The sequence below is a fragment of the Sturnira hondurensis genome, unplaced genomic scaffold (assembly GCF_014824575.4).
Source record: "Sturnira hondurensis isolate 20B ecotype Veracruz unplaced genomic scaffold, ASM1482457v3 Scaffold0020601, whole genome shotgun sequence".
NCBI classification, from domain to species: domain Eukaryota; kingdom Metazoa; phylum Chordata; class Mammalia; order Chiroptera; family Phyllostomidae; genus Sturnira; species Sturnira hondurensis.
Genome location: NW_028093232.1, coordinates 3,522,507 through 3,539,806, shown reverse-complemented (window position 1 = coordinate 3,539,806; position 17,300 = coordinate 3,522,507). Strand labels below are relative to the sequence as shown.

The window sequence follows — 17,300 nt, the reverse complement described above, 5'->3', positions numbered from 1 at the left end:
GAACAACCAGACTGTAAGCTTCAGGAAGGCAGGGACATGACTGTTTCATTCCCAGCTATATCCCCAGTGCTTAGCAAAGTCCCTTCACAGAGAAGGCACTTGACAAGTGGCAGGTGAATAAACGGCATGGAGGGACTGAAGGGAAGGGAGAAGAGCTCCAATCTGATTCCCGACTGAGCCGAAGGCACGGCATGTCCTCAGCCAGGTGTGCGAGCTGCAGGCACAGACCTGCAGCTCACACAGTGCGCATCACCCACAAGCATGTGGTTATTTGCATATTGTGGACATGTTTTTCCCCATGTTCTCTGGGCCCTACCTGCTCTGCCAGCTGGTGTTTGTGTTCCGCTGAGGTCTTCTCCAGCTCTGCGATGCGTGTCTGCTGCTGCTGTACCACTGAGCGCAGGTGCTTAATGCAGTTGTGGTTTGGCAGCTCATCTTTGGGCATCTCCAGGCTGCCACCCAGAGTGAAAGAGCCCAGGAGCATTCCATGGGACATGTGGGCAAAGGCAGAAACTTGCTGAGAGGGCGTCCACCTACCCCAAATTTCTAACATTCATTCATTTCTTTTTAAAGTACTTATTTCTTTTTAGAGAGAGGGAAAGGGAGGGAGAAGGAGTGCGAGAGAAACATCCCTAGGTTGCTTCTCACACGCCCCCAACCAGGGACCTGGCCTGCAACCCAGGTGTGGTGCCCTGACCAGGAATTGAACTGGTGACTTTCAGTTTGCAGGATGATGCCCAACCCACTGAGCTACACTGGTCAGGGCTGACATTCATTCATTTCTAACTTCAGTCCTCCCTCTTGTTTATTCTCTTCACACTCTCCTCCCCAGATCCCCTCTCACCCCTTTGCTACCCACTATCTCTGGGCTTTTTCCCCTAAGTCCATGTTTTATCTGCCACACGGCTCTCCTTTCTTCCTACAGATTCTGCCTGTGCCTTCACTCCTGAGAAGCCCTAGATTCACAGCCCTATCAGCATTTAATCAAATATTTCACACCCCAAAGAAAGAAAAAAAATAGGGCAAGAGGAAATCTGAGAAGGCTGGGAATTAGAGCAGTCAATCTGACAACGAAAAAATAATACTGGACTTAAAAGGAAGAATAAAGTAAATCGAGTCTAGTGCTATCCGCAGATTACTGAATCACTGTCTCCCTGATGTTCAAGCAAGAACAAAAAAATCACAGTTCGAAAAGCGGCCTGAAAGTGAAATCTTGGGGCAGGATGCCAGGGAGGCCGAGAACACTCCTCGTCTACATGCACCTCAACCAGTGGACAGGGGGTCCAGAGACGGGGGCCTAAATGGGAAAGCCCTTATTCTGTGTCCAAGTGGGGCAAAGAAGGGAAGGGGTCTCACCCGCAGCCCTGTTCACAGGTCACAGGCCGTTTTGGGTTGTGCTCACAGTCGCTGAGGTGAGACATTAGGTTGTCAAGCCGGACAACAGCACTGCAGCCAAACACAGCGTTGTCGCAGGCAATCTGCAGCTTTGACAACATGTTCCGCATGATCCGAGGTACTGGGCGTAGGTGGGCAACCGTCACTACGCTACGGTCCACCGGACACGTCTGCTGCTGAGAGAACCACTGGGTGATACAGGCATTGCAGAAAGCATGCTCGCAATGAGGTGCCTGGAGGGAGAGCAGGGCAAAAGGGCACAACAGAATTAGCAGGAGCCGAGAGCCTGTACACGGTAACTCGAAAAGCCAATCGAGCCTTTGCGCAGCCTCCAGGACCAGAGGTCCCTGGCATCACAGCCAAGTACAGCTGCACTGTGGGCAAGCAAGGTATTATGGGGGACAAGTTTCAGAGAGGTTTCCTGTGTTTAAGATTCCAATTAGATTGTGACATAGGACAAGTAACAATAAGGTTTATAGCAATAAGATATAAATAATACTCCAGGACAATAGAAGAGATGATATAAGGCAGTCAATTATTAATTGCTGACTGGGTTGCACACTCAGTAATTACCGAAGAAATCCAGAGGAGGGTGAGAACTTTCCAAGCTAGGTCAATCAGGGCAGAGGACAGAATTCAATGTAGGTCTTGGAGGATAACGGAGGCGGGGAACAGAGATTTACTGGCAAAAGTTCAATGTAAGAAAGCAAAACAGAACAAAAGCCCAAAACTCCTGGGGAGAGGTTAAAAGTCCTTTTTGTGTGGGCCCAAGTTCATACTTTATGAGGGATGCTTTGCCCCAGGTAGTCCCAAAGGCCATGCCTACCCTCCAAAACGGGGCTGGTTTTCACAGAATCACATTCTTTTCAGTTTCATAAAGATCACAATTCAGCCTACTTCCTTGATAAGTCAGGTAACCTCTACAGTTAATTCCTCAAAGTGAGAGGACTCTCTGGCCTCTATGGAAACAGTACCTGGCCTCTAGCATGGGGCATATGTAATAAGCATTTAGTAGGTGTTGATGAATGAATGAATGAATGAAGTGCCTACTATGTCCCATATACTTTGCTAGGGACCTACAATAAGAGAAAGACAGTTTCTGCCTTCAATGGGCCACATACCAGAGACTGAACACAGAAGGTTTTGTGAGGAAAGAAGCCACTGTCAGTATCACCAATCTGTCTGGTTTTTATTTTTCTCTCAAAGACAACCTTATCTCCAAAAAAATCTTAATTTGTCAACTTTTCCCCCATCTCTACAAACACTAACCCAGTTCAAATGATCATTCCTCATCTCTACTACTAAATATGTCTTCTACATGTTCTCCCTACTTCTGTCTTGCCCCCTCCTTTATATTTCATTCTACCGTTCTAGCCAGAGTGATCATTTAAAAAAACCTACTAGATTATCTCACTCCCCTGCTTTCAACTTTACAATGGCTTCCCATCGTACTTAACATTAAGTCCAAATACCTGTTCAGGACCTGCAGCATTCTGCTTGATCCGGCCCTGCGCCTCTGCCCGCGCCTCTGCCCCCTCCTCACCTCATGCCCCACTCCCAGCACTGCGCTCAGGCCATTTGGGCTTTCTTCCTGTCCTCATCCACACCCAGCTCATTCCCGCCTCAGGACCTTTGCTTCTGCTGCTCCTCTTCGCCTGAAATGCTCTTCCTCTAAATCTTAGCATGAATAGTCCCTTATTCAGATCTCATCTCAACTATCACCTCTTTTGTGACCATCTTAACTAAACCTGCCACCCCTACAGAAATATAGAGAATGAATTATCTTTCCATGGGAGAAAGGTGGGCAGGTTTCTATATTTATATTCAAACGTGTGTACCTGCGCACACCTACTGGAAGGACTCCAAGTGAACTAACAGGTACCGATGAAGGGACTGGGTGGACTGGGACGAGGATGCAAGAGTACTCACTGTATTCCTTTTTATACTGTCTTGATTTCTGAACCATATGAATTTATTACCCATTCAAAAAATAAATACGATGTAGGGAAATCAGCATCCCTAGCAGGGGCCTCCTACTCTTGGAAATGTAGCTGCTAACCTGGCACCATGAGGTCTGCCTGGCCTGCTCCTCAGAAAGTGAACCCTGATGTTGGGGGGGGGGGACTTCTGACAGACAGTCAGCAACTGCCACTGACCTCCCACACGTCTCACCTCAAATGACAGTGCCAGAAAACAGACAGCGTGGGGAGGGAACGGACACACCCCTGACCTCCTGACAACACTGGGCTAGCTTGCTCCACTCCCAGCCAATCTGCTTCTAATAGCAGGAGGCTGCAAAGGCCTGGAAGACAGGAAAGAGATCCAGGGCAATCTGCTGACGGAATACAGGCTGATGCGCATTCACCTCTGGCGTCTGTGCTCCTCTGGGTGGTGAGAACTGGACAGTAAGAACACCTCAAAGGGTCAGGGAGCGCTAGGATGCAGTGAGGTGTGTGAGCAGTGAGTGAGTGCAGAAGGGCTACAGGACTTCAGGGGCAAGTGTCCTGGTCTGGGAAATGGGACACCTGCAGCTAGCCAGGAGTGGCAGAGGATGAACTGGTATTTGCAGAGTCCGGACAGTAAGGACCATGCAGGAGGAAGAGGATGTCCAAGGAATACAACTGTTCAGAATTCATCGCAGAGGCGGGGAGTATAAAGGGACTAAATGGTCATGGAAAAAACTACAACAGAGTAAATGAAAGAAAAAAAGAAAATTTATCTCGTTCATTACACTTGCCTGTTAATCATGAGCTTCTCCTCACACTTGCCCCAGGAAGATACAACTGAGTCTGCTCTGGCAAGGCTGGTGGAGAAACGACCTATTGAGGCGGCAGCCTTCACACCGAAGGCAGAGGACATGGCTGCCTCCAAAATTGGTCTTCCCAGTAAATCCCAGGAAGAAAACAGATCAGTACCTACAGCTCCCCACCTGCTATCTGTTAGGCAGTCGCAGGGCCTGCAGGGAGGCTGGCCGACCACCTGAAACACACCACCATCACGCAGAGAGGACTCATCCAGAGAGTCCAGAAGTTCCGTCGTGGGTGGGAAGACAGAACCTAGCAGGGCCCCTGCAGAGGAAAGGAAGCCCTCAAGCTACTGTCAAAAGACAAAACAAACAACTGGCCATTTTATAGCAGAAAAATCGCAGTGACCTCAGAAGAAAATCTGCAGCACTGGACCTCGTGGCATCCACCTCTAGGCAGACTCCGGAAGGGCCTGTTCCAAGTCGCCACTGCCCCTCTGCCCCAAACCTCGACTCCATGTGTGTGTGAAGGGGGTCAGGAGGGCCATGGGGAGTCAGAACGGTGACGTCCCCATTGGTCCCATTACCTATGAATACTTTCTGCTAGCTCCACTGCTATCTATTGCCCCACTAAACCTGCCATCAGACCAACTCACCTGGACTGGCTCCTCCAAGACTCCACTGCAAATAGGACAGATAAGGTCTTCATCAACATCCCCCTGGAAGCGGGTTACATCATACCCCATGTCTCATCACTGAAACCCAGGGCCTGGAAGGAACCACAGAGGAAAAAGAGGCCAGTTCAGAAGAAGCCTACAAACACGTGCCAACTTGAACTCATGGCTAAGACCCATTCATTTGTCCAACAATTATTATTGAGAGCCTACTACGTGCCAGTCATGTTGGGGGGGAAATGATGACTCGAGAAACTTCATTCTAATGCGAAAAGACACTACATAGCACACATTTAAAATATGAAGTGGTAAATGCTTTGATAGAGTAAGTATAGGACATTATGAAAGCAGGAGACATAGATACCTAACCCAGACTTAAAGATGATGGTGACCTGGAAGCTTCCTAGGACTAGGTGTCACCAACAGGACAAGCGACAATTAGCTGGGTGAAGGGGATGGGGGCAGGACAGGCAGTAGGCACATAAAGTGGCACATTCAAAGGCCCAGAAGTAAGCAGCATATGATGGGTTCGGGGAACGCTAAGTGTTCACGCTGGCCTGAAGGGCGTAAGGGAAGTAGTGTCTAGATACACAAGGCCGGAGGCACATAGGGTCGGCCCTTAGAGAGCTTGGACTCCATCCAAACTGATCGATGTTTCTCTCACACATCAGGGTTTCCCTTTCTTCCTCTCTCCCCCTCTTTCTGGAAAAATAAAATTTTTAAATGTTACTTTTAACTGGGAGCTTCCCAGCAACCAGGATAGAGTGGACATCTACTCTTTTACTTACCTAACATCTTATTTTCCAGTTTTTCCTTAGGATCTTACCCTGGTTCCTAGTGGGACATGTGATCCGACCGAGGACAGTGAGTTGCGGGTACCTGGGACCTCTACAGGAGCTCACAAGGGAAGCTCTTTCCCCTGGGATTGCACAGCTAGTAGACTGTACCATCAGAGTGGTTGGTAACCATCTCTGCCATTAAGGAGGACAGCCTGCTCACAGAACAAAGCTGGCAGTAAAGAAAGTAGAGCTAAGAGATCCAATTCAGATGAGATCCTTTGAGGTCCTGGGTTCAGCCATGTGTAAAGCCACAATCAGCTTTTCAACATCAGTTACATGGACACATAAATGCTCTATTATGTTTAGGCTGGTTTGAGCTGGATTTTTGTCTCTTTCAACTGATAAAAATCCTGATGAATACACAAGCTTATGGATACAAGAAATCACAAGGCTCCCTCTGGAACCACTTATCTGTCTTTATCCATTGTATATAGGGACTGTGACACTCTGTGACATTACTACTATACTGGCCTCCATGACCACCATTTCTCTATGTGCTTGTCCATCCATCTCTAGGCCCTTAAAGTTCAGGGCCTCGGGCCTACTAATAATCCCTTGCAATTGTCATGGTCAACCACCTTGGCCTGGCTACTGGAAATGGAAGCCAGACTGCAGTGGTTCAAAGTGAACAAGAGGTGAGCGAGAGAGACAGAACCTGAAAGTAACTCATCAAACGCTTGCTTTCAGCACTGGCTGGTGTAGCTCAGTGGATTGAGCACCGGCCTGTGAAGCATACGATCGTGGTTCGATTCCCAGTCAGGGCACATGCCTGGGTTGCAGGCCAGTTCCCAGCAGGGGACTCACAAGAGGCAACCATACATTGATACTTCTCTCCTTCCCTTCCCCTCTAAAGATAAATAAATAAAATATTTTTTTAAAAAAAGCTTGATTTCAGCCCTGGCTGGTGTGGCTCAGTGGACCGAGCTTTTGGCCTGCAAACCAAAAAGGTTGCCAGTTCAACTACATGCCTGGGTTGTGGGCCAGGTCCCCAGTAGGGGGCACACAAGAGGCAACCACATATTGATGCTTCTCTCTCCCTCTCTGTCTAAAAATAAATAAATAAATAAATTCTTTTTTTAAAGCTTAATTTCCTTAATTAAAAGAAAAAGGGAGAACTAGCTTAGAGAACTAGCCAGAGGAAGACAGGAGTTTGAGGGAGTGGGTTGTGTTTTCTTTGTGTTTTTTTTTTTTTTTTATTTCAAAAATCTTTTATTGGCATAAAAATGAGAACTGTAAATCGGCACCAACTCACTTAAACACGTATCAAAATACTGGCATCATAAAGCTATTTCATCCCTCTTGCTGTTTCCACCCTTCTGCTCACTTTCCTGGTTGTTGAAGGGGCTTGCTGACAATAGTCACGAGTCCAGCGACCTGATGGGATGGCACCAGGTGGGGTGTTTTTCTTTATAAGACAGGCATGAGCATGTTTATGTACTAAGAGGAAAGCACTAGTGAAAAGGGAAAGACAAAAGACAAGAGAGAATCTGATCACTGAGGCTGAGGTAGGTGGGAGGGTGATCTGGAATTAAGTTAAACAGGAAGGGGGATGAAGCAGGAAAGGAAGAAGAATGACAGAAAAAGAGGCCCATACAGATTTTTAAAAATCAAACAAGCAAGCAAAATATGACCAAAGATACTCAAATACGGAACAGGCTGACAGGGACCAGAGGGGAGAGGGGAGAGAATCACAGGGGGAAAGGGGAAGGATTCACATGAACAAGTATAAAGGACACATGGACAATAACTAAGGTGGGGGGCGGAAATGGGAGGGAGGTGGGGAGCACTGGGGAGGGGCGGGGCTGGGAATATAAGACAGAAAATTACTTGAACAAGAATTAAATTAAAAAAAACACTTAGAAAAAAAAGGATTTTTAAAAATCATACCAGTAATCTTTTAAAAATCAGATAATCATTTATTCAAAAATATTTATTCATTTAAATCAACAATTAAGGTACAGTTAAGTGATTATGATAATGAGCCCATTTGATGGAATAATATGTTTATTTTAAGTGATGTTTCTGGGGATTATGCAATAACATAATAATAGGTGGAAAAAAGTAGGACACAAAATTAAATACAGATCTGTTTAAAAAACAAATATTTACAAATAATCCATATATAAAAAGAGAACAGACGGAGGCCCTGGCCAGGTAGCTCAGTTGGTTAAAGCATCATCACAATACACCAAGGTTGTGAGTTGGATTCCAGGCCAGGTCATGTAAGAATCAACCAATGAGCCCTGGCTTGCGTAGCTCAGTGGATTGAGCTCGGGCCTATGAACCACATGATCACGGTTCGATTCCCAGTCAGGGCACATGCCTGGGTTGCAGGCTGGTTCCCTGCAGGCCAACTCCCAGCAGGGAGCGCACAAAAGGCAACCACACATTGATATTTCTCTCGTCTCCTTCCCTTCCCCTCTAAAGATAAATAAATAAAAAATATTTTAAAAAAATAAAGTGACATAAAAAATGTACTAATTAAAAAAAAAAAGAATCAACCAATGAGCCCTGGCTGGTGTGGCTCAGTGGACTTGAGTGCTGGCCTATGAATCAAAGGGTCACTGGTTCAATTCCCAGTCAGGACACATGCCTGGTCTGCAGGCCAGGTCCCCAGTAGGGGACTCATGAGAGGCAACCACACATTGATGTTTCTCTCCCTCTCTTTCTCCCTCCTTTCACCTCTCTCTAAAAATAAATAAAATATTTGTTTAAAAGTTGGGAAAAAAAAGAATCAACCAATGAGTGCATGAATGAGTGGAACAACAAACTGATGTTCCTTTCTGCCTCTCTCAAAACCAATACATTTTAAAAAAGAAAAAAGAGATCAGAAGGAAATATCAAACTGTTAACAGTGGTTTACTTGGATGTAGAACCAAGGATAATGCTCTTCTATTTTTAATTACCAAATAATTTAATGAGCATACATTTTTAAAAAAATCATAATTCAATCTGTCTTACACAAATATAGAAATATAATTTTTAAAAATTTAGAAATCACTTGAGAAAAAAATACAGGAATGCTTTTATTTTTGAAGTACAGGAATAAAAGATGGCAGAATTTGATCATACTCAGAAGTTTTCCCTTTGACCTGGTTAAGACAGTCTTTTTTTTTTGCCTTTAGAGTTAGAATGGGCCATAAGAGATGATCCAGTTTAACATCCCAGGGCCGAATCCTGTAGACAGGACCCAACAGTCAGCCGCACGGTGCCCAGACATTCCTGGGAAACGTCAACACAGGGTACAGACAGAGCACAGATGAGAAGTACCAGCCCAGACGCACTTCTCTCATATCATTCTAGAATGCCTGTGTCCTTCTAAAATAAAGTACCCAGAGTTCCACAAGTGGACTGACCAATATGGACAGACTGGGACTCTTACCTTCTTTCCTGTCTACTTCAATTAATGCAACCTAAGACTGGTTACTGTTTCAGATGAAAGCGACCGCCATTCTCATAGTCCAGACACCGGGCTGGGCAGAAGGGGCAGGGGTAAGAGAGAAAGTCAAGAAGAGGGGCTCTCTGAGATGCTTCTATTTTTTTTTTAAGATTTTATTTTTATTTATTTTTAGAGAGATGGGAAGAGAGGGAAAGAGAGAGGGAGAGAAACATCAATGTGTGGTTGCCTCTCACATAGCCCCCACTGGGGACCTGGCCCTGCAACCCAGGCATGTGCCTTGACTGGGAATCAAACTGGCAACCCTTTAGTTCGCAGCCCATGCTCAATCCACTGAGCTACACCAGCCAGGGCTGAGATGGCTTCTAAATAAAAGCAAATATACCTCCAAATATCTGTAATTCATCTATTGAACTGCTGACTATACAATACCTACCTCAATTAAATAAAGATTGTACTTTAGTTTCTGTTCAATAGCTACAAAAATCACAGGGAAAAAACATTGCTGCCTTTAAAATGTACCAGGTATGAAAAGACTGCCAAGATGTACTGTTAAGAGAAAAAAGCTAAGATATGGAATGGTAAACGTAAAGTATGCCACCAGGAGCACAAAAAACTATGTATGTGTACATGCTTCCATATGCATGGAACTCTCCAAAAGAATAGAGAGGAAATTACCTATAGTGGTTGCTGCTGAGGAGGGGTAACTAAGGAATAGAGGAGGAAAATTTTAATTTCCTTAATTATCCCCTTGTGCCTTTTCTTTTTTCTTTAAGATTTTATTTATTTATTTTTAGAGAAAGGGGAAAAAAGGGAGAAAGAGAGAGAAAAACATCAATGTGTAGTTGCCTTTTGCACACACCCCCACTGGGGACCTGGCCCACAACCCAGGCACCTGCCCTGACTGGGAATTGAACCAGTGACCCTTTGGTTTGCAAGCCAGCACTCAATCCACTTAGCATACCAGCTGGGGCCGTTGTGCCTTTTCCTTTAGTACTAACCAGAGTAAATGCTTACTGATTTTAGAGAGGGGGAAGGGAGGGAGAGAGGGAGGGAGAGAAATGTTGACAGTTTGCCTCTCCTATGCACCCTAACCAGGGACCAAACCCAAAACTCCAGCATGTGCCCGGACCAGGAATGGAAACCACAACCTTTTAGTTTATAGGATAACACAGCAATCACCTGAGCCACACCAGCCAGGGCTCTTTGTGCCTTTTTAAAAGATGCCCAGTGTGAGCCTGGCTGGTGTAGCTCAGTGGATTGAGCACGGGCCTGCGAACCACACGATCGCGGTTAGATTCCCAGTCAGGCCACATGCCTGGGTTGCAGGCCAGTTCCCAGTAGGGGACTCACAAGAAGCAACCATACATTGATATTTCTCTCCTTTCCTTCCCCTCTAAAGACAAATAAATAAAATCTTTAAAAAAAAAAGATGCCCAGTGTGAGCCCTGTCTGGTAGCTCGACCACACACTGAAGAGGTCAGGGCCTGTGCCTGGTCTGTGGAACAGGTCCCCACTGAGGGGCATGTCTGGGGGGCATGTGAGAAGCAACTGCTCAATGTTTCTCTCCCTCTCTTTCTAAAAATAAATAAATAAAATCTTAAAAATTCAGTGTGACAGCCCTGGCTGGTATGGCTTTTAGCTGGAGCCTTGTCCTAAAAACTGAAAGGCCGCAGATTCAAGCCCTGGTCAATCAGCATGTATGGGAGACAACCAATTGATGTTTCTCTCTTTCTCTCCCCCTACCTTCCTCTCTCTCTAAAAACAATGAAAAAATGTCCTCAGGTGAGGATTAAAAAACAACAAAATAAAAAAAAATACAGTCTGTGTGTATTCACTATTCAAATAAATAAATCTGTAATTACCCTAAACCTCGAAAGTATTAAGATTAAATCAAAAAAGATCTAAAATATTCAAATAATGTGTTGTATATCATATATGTGTAATATATCACACATGACACACACATAACATGTAATATAGCAAGATCTAGAAACAATGTACTCCTTTTTTAAAAGCTTTTAGAGAGAGGGGAAAGGAGGGAGAAGGAGAGACAGAAACATCAATGTGTGGTTGTCTCTCACGTGGCCTTCACTGGGGATCTGACCCTGCAACCCAGGCGTGTGCCTTGACTGGGCATCGAACTGTCAACCTTTTGGTGTGCACCCTGCACTCAATCCACCGAGCTACACTAGCCAGGGTGAAACAATGTACTCCTGTAAGAAAAAGCTGATCAAATTAAATCACAACAAAAAAGGAGGAAATGTCCCCCCAAAAAGTACATACACTTTTACCTAGCACTCACTTCCAGGAACTTAGCCTAAGGACATAATTACACAAGGGTATAAAACCAGTATACCAGGTAGTTTATCTAATCATTGTTTACAATAGAAAAAAAAATAACAAAACCCTACAAATATCCAGCAGAATTCCTTATATCCATAAAATGATACCATGTAGCATTAATATGACTTACCTATATTTGTTTATTAATAACATTACATAATAAATTTTTATGTTTACATATGCTATAGTGTCATTTTTATTAAATAGTATGTTCATATTTATGTGTGAACACATTTATATTGGATAGCATCTAGAAGGATGTACATTAGAGAGGCTCAAATTGATGTCTCTAAATGTAGACATAATAATTTGAATTTCACTCAGTTTTGTTTTTGTTTTAAAGATTTTATTTATTTATCTTTAGAGGGGAAGGGAAGGAGAGAAGGAGAGAAATATCAGTGTATGGTTGCCTCTCGTGAGTCCCCTGCTGAGAACTGGCCTGCAACTCAGGCATGTGCCCTGACTGGGAATCGAACCACAGTTGTTTGGTTCCCAGGCCCCTGCTCAATCCACTGAGCTACACCAGCCAGGGTTCACTCAGTTTTTCTTTACTGGTTTCCCCTTTTTCTACAATTATCATGTTTTACCTATACAATTAAATAATAATTAAGTCAATATTTATTAAGCACTATTATATGCTAGGCACTCTTATATATTAACTCATCTAATTCTTACAACTCTATGAGTTACTATCTGAAGCAGGGACTCTCATTGTCCATATCTTACAGATGAATAACAGTGACAAAAGTTAGACAATTTGTCCAAAACCACACAGCTAGTGAGTGGTTCAGTATATTCAAACCCATGCAGACTGGCTCTAGTCTAATCTTTTAACCACTGTGATAATCTGCCTCTCAAACTGAAAAATGCAAATTGCAAAAACAGTATGTATAGTATGGTTCAATTTTTATAAAAACAATTAAAAATAGCCCTGGCTGGCATAGCTCAGTGGATTGAGTGTGGGCCTTCGAACCAAAGAATCACAGTTCGATTCCCAGTCAGGGCACATGCCTGGGTTGCAGGCCAGTTCTCAACAGGGGACTCACGAGAGGCAACCACACACTGATATTTCTCTCCCTCTCTTCTTCCCTTCCCCTCTAAAAATAAATAAAATCTTAAAAAAAACAATTAAAAATAAAAAGTAATATACACAGAGTGCACATTTTAAAAATCTAGAAGCTGAGATTATGCTTTCGATCTAGACTATGTATTTCTGCAGGGTTTAATTTCTTTAAGAAAATCAGTGACCATTAGAGCAGGAGGCAAAATTAAAATAATATTATCCTGCCCTGGATGGTGTGGCTCAGTGGATTGAGCGCCGGGCTGCAAACCAAAGGGTTGCCAGTTCAATTCCCATTCAGGGCTCACGCCTAGGTTGAGGGCCAGGTCCCCAGTAGGGGGCGCACAAGAGACAACCACACATTGATGTTTCTTTTCCTTTTTCTCCCTTCTTCCCCTCTCTCAAAATAAATAAATAACTTCCTTAAAAAAATCTTTAAAAATAAAAACACTAAAAAAATAAAGAAATCAAACATCCTGGACTATATAACTGTTTAAGTTTTGTAAGCGTTTATTTGAGCCAAATTGATGACATACACCAGGGAGCAAGATCTCAAGTCTTCCCACGACTACCTAAGTTCTAAGGCATTCTACAAGCCCCATGATTCTCAGATTCAGCATATAAAACAAAAATAGGTAAATTAGGTGTTCTGGCTTTACCACTAACTGACCTTGCTCTCTTTGGGCAACTCTCTTGACTTTTTAAGTGAAAGGAAAGACTCTTTATTTAAGCAGTAGAATCTTTAGACCGAAGTTACACCTCCTCGTAGAGAACTGAGTTCTTAGGAACTCAGAAATAAGTTCTTAGGAACTTATTTCACCTTTGAAATGAGGGAATGGACTACATTCCCTCTAAGTTTCTGTTCAATTCCAAAACACTGTGATCCACAATGGATTTACTAGAGTGGATTTTAAAATTAGGCTTCTTTAGTATTGTAAAGTGAAACCATTTTAATGGATTCAGTTTACAACAGAATCTAGAGGATATACAATTCTTCAAGAATTCAACCCCCTGGCTAGTGTAGCTCAGTGGATTGAGCACGGGCCTGAGTGGATTGAGCACGGGCCTGTGAAGCAAAGGATTGCGGTTCGATTCCCAGTCATGGCACATGCCTAGGTTGTAGGCCAGTTTCCAGTGGGGGACACATGAGAGGCAACCATACATTGATATTTCTCTCCCTCTCTCCTTCCCTTCCCCTCTCTCTGAAAATAAATAAATAGAATACTTTTTAAAAATTCATCTAATACCTAGAGGGGGTGGGTAGGGCAGGGGAGAGTAATGGGGGGAAAATGGGAACAACTGTACTTGAACAATAAAAAAAATAAAAAGAATTCATCTGACACCTAAAATGAGGCAGCCAGGACCTCTCACCTGATTACCAGCACCAAGTACTATTTGTCTGAGTACTATTTGTGAGATTAACCCAAATCTCATCTTCACCCTACAGACACAGCTCCCATGATAGGAGAGACAAGGAAAAAACCAGAAAGCATAATCCTTGTCAAATGGAAGTGTAGGCTTGAGCCCATTGAGTGAGTAACCAGCATAAACACATAAAAAGACATAAAATTTACTAAGCAATTTACCCATAGGTAAAAGTTAGTTAATTCCTTCCTTCCTTCCCTCCCTCCATCCTTCTCTTTCTCTCTCTCACACACACACATCAGTGCCTCCCCCCACCCCCTTCTCAAGCACTGCTCTCTTGGGGAGCATACCCATGCCTTTCCCCCTTCTCCTTCCCCCAGACACTCAGCCTTTGCCTTTCACTCTCCTAAGTTACGAGGGCCCTTTTTTTGCCTCTGTGACTTGTTTCCTGAGCCCATGAGGCCCAGCTGGCTCACTTCTTCCTATCTTTGTGTATGACTTTCTAAATCAACTTTCTTCTTCAATTTGGAAAAAGAACACTGAGGCATACAAAGAACAACTGACTTATGTGGGCCAATCTTGAAAGATTTATGCAGAAAGGAGTTTTAAGAGACAAGTTTTCAAGAGCAGAAGCAACCCAAAATGGCAGAGAAGAGGGTTGAAGCCTGGAATGGGATTCTGAATCAAGGCTCTTTACCTTCCAAGTGTTGGGGGGCAGGTTCCCTGTTCACAAGGCTCCAACCCCCTGATGCCTCCACTCAGGGCCACTCAGGAGAGGCTCCCAGTAACCCATCTTGTTGGCTATTCTCCAACTGAGTCTTCCTTCCCAGAGTAAGTTCTATCACCAAAAGGATGGGTATGATGTCACAATCAGGAGCACTCTATTAATAGGAACAAGGAAGAAAAAGGTGAGTCAGGGTAAGGACCTCCACTTGGCGGTAAGACTGGTCAGACTCAGATCTGGTGGTTGGGTGCAAAGGATGAGACAACTCATTAAGATTTCTATGTTAGGTATACAGGACTCCCGCCTACAGAGCGAAACCTTTGGCTAAGGGATCACATGCATGGCCTGGGGGGTTCAAACATACCTGAGATGGAGAGAAAAAAGGACAAGAAGAAAGGCAGAAAAGGGGAGAGGTGTGAAGTCCACAGTTTCTTTTATTTGTGCAAGTAACTACCAGTAAAAGATTCTAAATTTGTGGTTATACAATGCCTAGATTCACGATACCTTACACGCACAGTATGATGCTTTCATATTTCCAAAGTGCTTTCATGTAAATTATTTCATGTAAAAAGAATTCTGGTCCTATCCTCCAATTCGGAAATACTATTTCATTAGGAGAAGATACTCAAGATTGTTGGTACAGATGCAATTCAACTTCCCAAGTGAGAAGAACATATTCCTGAGGGGATCAGGCTTTAAAAAAAAGCAGTAAAATGAGAAATTATTCCAAGGTAGCAACTGAGGTTAGAGGTAGCAGTATGATCAGGCTGAAGAGATGCTCATTACTAAAAGGATGAAACCAAGCAGAGGGAGACAAGGTTTTGAACGCAGAGTGCTGAGAGAGCAATTCAACACAACACAGAACAGCCACCATCCAAACTCCTTTCCTCACCCCCACACATCTGTCAACAGATTAAGGGCTGTGTTAGGAAGATATAGGATGATGATGATTTTGATACATAAAACAGGGACCATTTCGTCTTCTGAGTCTGGTACACATACTCCTTCCTTGACTACGCTCATCAGCCACAACACCTTCAGTGGGCTATTTTAAACTAATCAGAGATGAAGGTGCAATGCCAGACCACACGTTCGCTTCCCTGTGGTTGGGGGATGGGAGTAAGTTGATATGTTTCTCCCCATCCATAATACAAAGGAGGGTATAAAGCTTCTTCCATTTTGACAACACAGTACTGCCCAGCACCCTGGCATATGCCCCATACCTCAAGAAATGCCTCCAGGAACCAGTGCTGTTGGCTCTGCTCAGTCCTCTTCTAGTGACAAGTTCCAGACTTAGAAAGCAAATAGTTGCTCATGCTGGGGAAGTTAATCCTACTTCAATGCTCCCTCGGGCATAACAAAACAGGATTTTTCAACTTAGAGGAGGACCAGGAGTCAGGAGATTTAGCTTCTGGTCCCAGTTTGTCAACTGTATGACTTTCAGCAAGCCATGTAACCCTTCTGTCAAGCAGGGGAAATGATTACCTGCCTTCTACCTTACATGTTGTCCTGAAAAATCAAATGGCATAATGGGAAAGCATACTAATACTGCTATTCTCAGGCAAGGTATTTGTAGTAATGGAATGCAAAATAAATTTAGAGTACTGAGGACCAGTAAAGAAATGCTTGAAAGAAGCTTGTTTCTTCTTTTCAATTACTGGGAACCGGGCCCAGACACAAGTCAGCCGGACACACAGGGTATTTACATTATTGCATCACTCAGATTCGCTACCACTAGTCTACTTGGGCGAAAACTATCAGCCAGCAGCTTCTTGTCCCATTGTCAGATTCTAAAACCACCTGTATAGTAAGGGATTCAACTATCACTATCAGGGCCCAGTCCCCAAGAACAGTGTTCAGTGATCCCAACAGCCAAATTTGCTATTAGGTGGAATAAAGTCAGTTTCTGAATGGGGACAAGGTCTGTGAGTCCCTTGGGCAAAACATCCTCACCCCTCTTAGCTTTCTGCTCCTTCTTCAGACCCCTCCCCCGCATTTCTCTATTTTCCGTGTCCTACATTGGAGAAGGCTTTCCGGTGTGTGAAGCCTGCGAAGAGGGCTTGGCCGCAAACCCAGGGCAGGGATGTAAGGAATGTGAGATTCCTTCATGGAAGGGTAGGAGGGGGAGAAGGGGGAAGGAATGGAGGAGGAAGACAAGGCTGCCAAAGACAAGGCATGGTAGAGGAGCCAAGCTATGGCGCTTAGAGGGCGGGGGTTCAGGTTCCGCCACCCATGCCGGGGCTAGCCCCCAGAATGCTCTCTTCTCCCAGCCCGTCAATCACTGCCCATTTAAACACCACCATGTTCACCCAAGTCCCCTCCTCCCTGCCTTCCAGCCCGCGCAGGCACCCTCCAGCGCTTAAGGCTCCAATGGAGTTCCCCAACAATCCACCCTCCTGCACCCCATTATCACCTCCCGACTCCTCCTATTGCTGCTCCCTTCCTCCATTTTTCATCTTTACTCCCACCCCTTATCCTGCCTTTAATACCTCGAACCCCGGCTCCAATACCTGGGACATCGCCCCCTCCCTTCCCACACCCTCTTTTAGGTGTGAGCCCGCGCAGGCGCAGTACGCACCGCCCTGGAAGCGGCCTGGACTTTCCGTACCCCAACCGGGTTGTAGCTGAGGCCGCAGCCGCCACGGGACAGCCCCGGTGCAGTGTCTCAGCCTTTCCTGGGAGGGGAAGGGGAAGGGAAGGAGAGGGAGAAAGGTTCCAACCACTCGGAGCTGTTGAGACAGCCTTTTGCCCCGCCCA

General features: G+C 44.6%; 1 protein-coding gene across 5 annotated transcripts in view; it reads right to left on the bottom strand.

Annotated features, from left to right (window-relative positions):
• RNF41 (ring finger protein 41) overlaps positions 1–17,300 on the bottom strand; it is a 19,666-nt gene extending 2,366 nt beyond the window's left edge. Inside the window, exons 1-6 of one of the 5 annotated variants that reach the window (XM_037030244.1) lie at positions 17,122–17,300; positions 14,517–14,700; positions 9,034–9,124; positions 4,795–4,907; positions 1,357–1,628; positions 317–452 (exon numbers count right to left, since the gene is read on the bottom strand). In XM_037030244.1, coding sequence (XP_036886139.1) covers positions 317–452; positions 1,357–1,628; positions 4,795–4,884 — 498 coding nt within the window. In that variant the 5' untranslated portion in view covers positions 4,885–4,907; positions 9,034–9,124; positions 14,517–14,700; positions 17,122–17,300. Of the gene's footprint in view, positions 1–316; positions 453–1,356; positions 1,629–4,794; positions 4,908–9,033; positions 9,125–14,516; positions 14,701–17,053; positions 17,073–17,121 lie in introns of those variants that run through there. The other 4 variants (XM_037030243.1, XM_037030245.1, XM_037030246.1 and 1 more) reach the window with 4 other exon arrangements.